The 4,787-nt window shown below is 47.3% G+C and overlaps 1 protein-coding gene across 1 annotated transcript in view; it reads left to right on the plus strand.

The window, feature by feature from the left end:
* The first annotated feature begins 1,767 nt into the window (after positions 1-1,767).
* LOC143105895 (calcium-binding protein 1) overlaps positions 1,768-4,787 on the plus strand; it is a 19,702-nt gene continuing 16,682 nt past the window's right edge. Inside the window, exon 1 of the mRNA XM_076270028.1 lies at positions 1,768-2,634. Within this exon, the coding sequence (XP_076126143.1) occupies positions 1,900-2,634 (735 nt within the window). The 5' untranslated portion in view covers positions 1,768-1,899. The remainder of the gene's footprint in view (positions 2,635-4,787) is intronic.

The raw sequence follows: 4,787 nt of genomic DNA on the forward strand, positions 1-4,787 counted from the left end.
ACACACACACACACACACACACACACAAGCACTCACACACACATGCGCTCACACACACATACAGTATATACGTACACACACACACACACACACACACACTCACACACAGACACACACACACACACACACACACACACACACTTGCACTCACACATACACAGATACACACACTCACACCACACACACACAGACACACACACACACTGACACACGGCTCACCTCCTTCACCAGCGTCACAGGCTCAGTCAAGCAAGCAGTGAAGTTTCTGCTCACATGTCACATTTTATGCGAGGCCAAGTCGAGGAGGAGACTGGACGCCGAGAGCCCAGAGCACAGCTGTCCCGAGTCAGAGAGCTAAAGTTAATGAAGCAGAAGTCTGTGGGCGCCAAAGAGGCAGAGAGAGAGGGAGAGAGGGAGAGAGAGAGGGAGAGAGAGAGAGAGAGATGTGGTAGTGTGTGTTGGGGTGGGGTGGGGGGGTCGGTATTGCAGAGGAACTTTATGCTTGATGCATTTGCATTCAGAAAAAAAACACCGCTGCAGGGTCAACTGCGAAGTGCTTGTGCGTGTGTATATGTGTGTGAGTGTGTGTGTGTGTGTGTGTGCATGTATGTGTGTGTGTATGTGTGTGTGAGTGAGTGTGTGTGTGTGTGTGTGTGTGTGTGTGTGTGAGTGAGTGTGTGTGTGTGTGTGTGTATGGGGGAGATTTGCTTGTGGATTGACGTCACCTCTGGAGATGCAGGAATCAAGGCGGAAGAGGGGGAGTGGGGATGTCATGGCCGTAGAGGGGGAGTGGGAGTGTTGCAGCATGAGAGACATTACTGCAAAGCAGAGTTGTTTGGGCGGAAAATGATTTCTACAAAGTGTTTGAAGTGGATGGATGGCAATGAGATAGTTTGCAGTCTAATTATTGTCATTAGTGTTTAAAATACAACAAAGAAACTGGTTAGTTAAGCAAAGACTTGCTTGTTCACACAGGCGAGCAAAGAATGCTTGTTCTGGTGCCTATGGTGATAAGCAAGGTGAAGTTGACATTACAAATTATGATAGGCCAAATCCTTATCTACTTCAATTTCAAAAGATACGTTTAAAACTGTTTATTCCACTCTGCCCCAAAATCTTCCACATACTGTTCAATGTTTACCCTATAACTCCAATGAACTGAAGACAACATAGCAAAACAAAACATGAAGTAATAGTCCTGCTTCGAGAATTGGTTTATTATTGTCAAATTCTACATTTATTCATATCAAATGGTTTAGCACAGTTCAAGGCAGCATGAGTTAATTCGAAATAAAGTACACTATCTGTACCTCTGTGTTTGATCATCACACAAGCATAATGCCTGATAATGTTGAATGAACTCTTGTCAATTAACTACAGGTCATTCTCCGCGTCCCTATTGTGCTGCTATGTCCGTACAAAGCGTTATTTTTGCTGACCCTGCAGCATATTCGAGGTCACGACAAGCGTCTCCTGCGCAATAGGAGACACGCACGCACGCTCAGGAGTGCGCCTAGAATGTAGACATTCATTAAGTGATGCCATGCGAAGAAAAAATGACGCTCTCTTTTCACCCCCTCACCCCGCCTCACTCTCACTACCCTCCCTTCCTCTCCTCATTCTCACAAAAATGCTGTACCCACACACATCTCTACGCGACCTGTACAAGAATAGCGGTCCAGCGTTGCCGAGCTATCAGGTGGCAGAGGCCAACTTTTAAAAGGCTTCTTTGGTCGCATCATGCTCCGCCAAAAATGTCAGAGCGAGACTATATTGGACTGCCACGGCACTGCAATCTAGTTCATTCGACTTAATCGTTGAAGTACAATGATATGTCTTCAAAGAGACGACTCATCAGCCTCCGTGTAAACGCTGACGAATCTGATCAACTGAGCAAGGATGAGCTTCTCGCTCCCTAAAAGCGAATCGACAACCTCCTTGCTGAGATCATCTGCCGCAAACCGAAGATCCACACATCTCCCCGAGCCTGGCGGAGCCCGGCGGGCTCAGCATCGTTCCCCTACGGTCCAGGTAGCTGGCAGCGCTGCCGCGGAGGAGTCGTTCTGGTCGGCTGAATGCGATGCTAGTTCGCGAAGACCCCTGTGTCACCCCTCAGTCATCGGTAATCGGGATAGCTCAGCAAGGCGTGGGACGAAGAACCAGTCTCAACACCATCGCAATTCCCACGCTCCCCTGCTCACAGCGCACAGCCAAGAGGACTTCCCGGAGAGGCAGGATGCCAGCCGAGGAGGAGGGAGGGAGCACAACAAGACATCCAGACACTCGCATCGCCACCACCACCACCACCATCACCATCATCACCACCATCACAGAGGTGCGCGGGATGACCCGCCTTCGGAGCAGCGACCCAAGTACTCTAATTCGCCTCGAATGCCCAGTCGGACCCAGTCCTTTACCGAGGGTTCGGATGAGGCGGCGTTTTTCTTTGATTCACGCCAACACACCCGACCAAGTTCGTCCTCAAGCGTGGAGATATGCGCGCAGTCTTCGGCGTCATCATCACCGGTCCCCGCATCCTCCAGCAGGTCCTCTCGCCGATCCGGGAGATCCAGCGCAGCATCCTCTGAATCTGACTTTAATTTGCGTCCAATTCTTAACTCCCTTTTTGGACAGGTAGGCCTCTGTTGATCTCTTTCACCACCGAATAAAAATACTCAAACCTAAACTTCAATCTAGGTGCTGTTCGGCACGTTCTTGTGTAATTACATGAAAACAGGAAGCTGTATAAATGCAGTGCTACAGGTAGTAAACATAGTGTCATAAAAAATAGATGGAAACTGGTTCCAGGCCCTGATTGTTGTACTAGAACCTGATGGTTGCATCTAATAGATGTCATGTCGATGCCACCATGTTTACTCTATATCACGTATTTTACTACATTAGGCTACTGGCTGACTCGTCTGGAATATATGTCAGTGATATATGTCGGTAAGTCAGTGGGCACTCAGTTTATGTTCATAACTCTGTAGCCTAAATGCATGGAATTCAGTGTACAGTGTAGGCTACAACAACACTCAGAGGCAGGAGAGAGCACAGGTCTGCGTTGAGAGACCCTTACAGCTAAAGCAGCCCCGGGTTTGTTTGTAGCGCTATTGAGTGATGACCTTTTGATGATTCTGTGTGTCCAATACAACAAACATGAATGAGCACCTCATGACACACTATGATTGGCTCCGACATGGTTGAGAGCTCACTTTGGGGTTAAGTGGCATGTCCTTGTGTTGCAGCTTATGATTGTAATGGGTAAATGGTCAGACCTTGAGTGTCAGTGTCACACTGATCATCTATAGATACATGTTTAATTTGCGTGTCATTCACATGGGACAATGAGGGTGTCTTCTGTGTTAAACAGTAGACTTTATTAATTTGGAGGTCTGTGTGTGTGTGTTTATGAGAGAGAGAGAGAGAGAGAGAGAGAGAGAGAGAGAGATAGTATGTCTGTGTGTGTGTGTGTGTGTGTGTGTGTGTATGTGAGACTGAGAGAGAAAGTGAAAGAGAGGGAGAGAGGGAAAGAGAGAGAATTGTGCCTGTAACTGTGCAACTCATATTTTGACATGCAGTATTGTTTTGGCCTTTAGAGTTTATGTATGTATCTCTCTCTGTGAGTGTGTGTGTGTGCAGTGCTCTCAATGTATAATACATTATTTGTAAATTTGTGTGTGTGTGTGTGTGTGTGTGTGTGTGTGTGTGTGTGTGTGTGTGTGTGTGTCTTTCACATCACAGACAGTGTGTGAAATGTAAATTTCCATCAGTCAAATGCTAAGCATGTTCTCAGCCTAATTGTTTTTCCTGAATGGAATGAAAATAGTGGCGGTCTGTTTGGTCTGTTTTGGGCTTTGAAGAGGCCGTCTTTGAAGGACACATCCTGCCTCTCTCTAGCTAAAGCACTGGGTTTTCTCAGTAGAGTGATGTTCTGTTGCTGAAATGGGTATCTGTCATATACCATACCACTGCATTATAAAGCATCATGGGCGCAGGTTTAGATGGGGACCACAGTGACTAGTCCCCATCAATAATTTGAGATGACAAAATTGTCCCCACCAATATTTTAGCTCGTTTGTCTTATTTGGACCGATTCTGATGGCCAGGACGACAGTGAAAGAAACACTGTCATTTGATTAGCTGAAACTGAAGGGGGCATTCTCTGACATGCATGTGAGGGTGTCAAAGCATAGGCTACTTCGCTTTGTGGTGGCACTGGCAGACAAGTGACAACAACACGTTACATTTAGCGCTTTTCTCAGCACTCCAAACGCATCACATGGAAGGGGGGACTTCACTAACCACCACCAATGTGTAGCACCCACCTGGGTGATGCACGGCAGCCATTATGCGCCAGAACGCTCACCACACACCAGCTTGAGGTGGAGAGTGAGGGAGTGAATGAGCCAATTACATTGGGGGATGATTAGGGGGCCAGATTGAATGAGCCAGGTTGGAAATTTAGCCAGGACACTGGGGAATCCCCTATACTCTTTGCGATGAGTGCCATGGAATCTTTAATGACCACAGTGAGTCAGAACCTCGGTTTAACGTCTCCTCCGAAGGACGGGGTGAGCAGGTGTGTCGACGACAAGATATTGTTACAGCTAAACGTAGCTTCTGTAATCTTTCAACCAAGGTTAGGGAGTCAGGGAAGTGCAGCACGGGAGTCGTGATATGATAGAATATGATCGCAGTTTACTAGGTCACTGACTGTTAATTACCTTTAGTTAATTAGTGGCGGTGGTGGTGGTGGGGGGGGGGTCATGTGTCCCCACCAAAGC

Source organism: Alosa pseudoharengus, unplaced genomic scaffold (assembly GCF_046254945.1).
Source record: "Alosa pseudoharengus isolate Yale_2024_CS ecotype anadromous, Long Island Sound unplaced genomic scaffold, YU_APseudo_1.1 YU_APseudo_1.1_scf_6, whole genome shotgun sequence".
NCBI lineage: Eukaryota > Metazoa > Chordata > Actinopteri > Clupeiformes > Clupeidae > Alosa > Alosa pseudoharengus.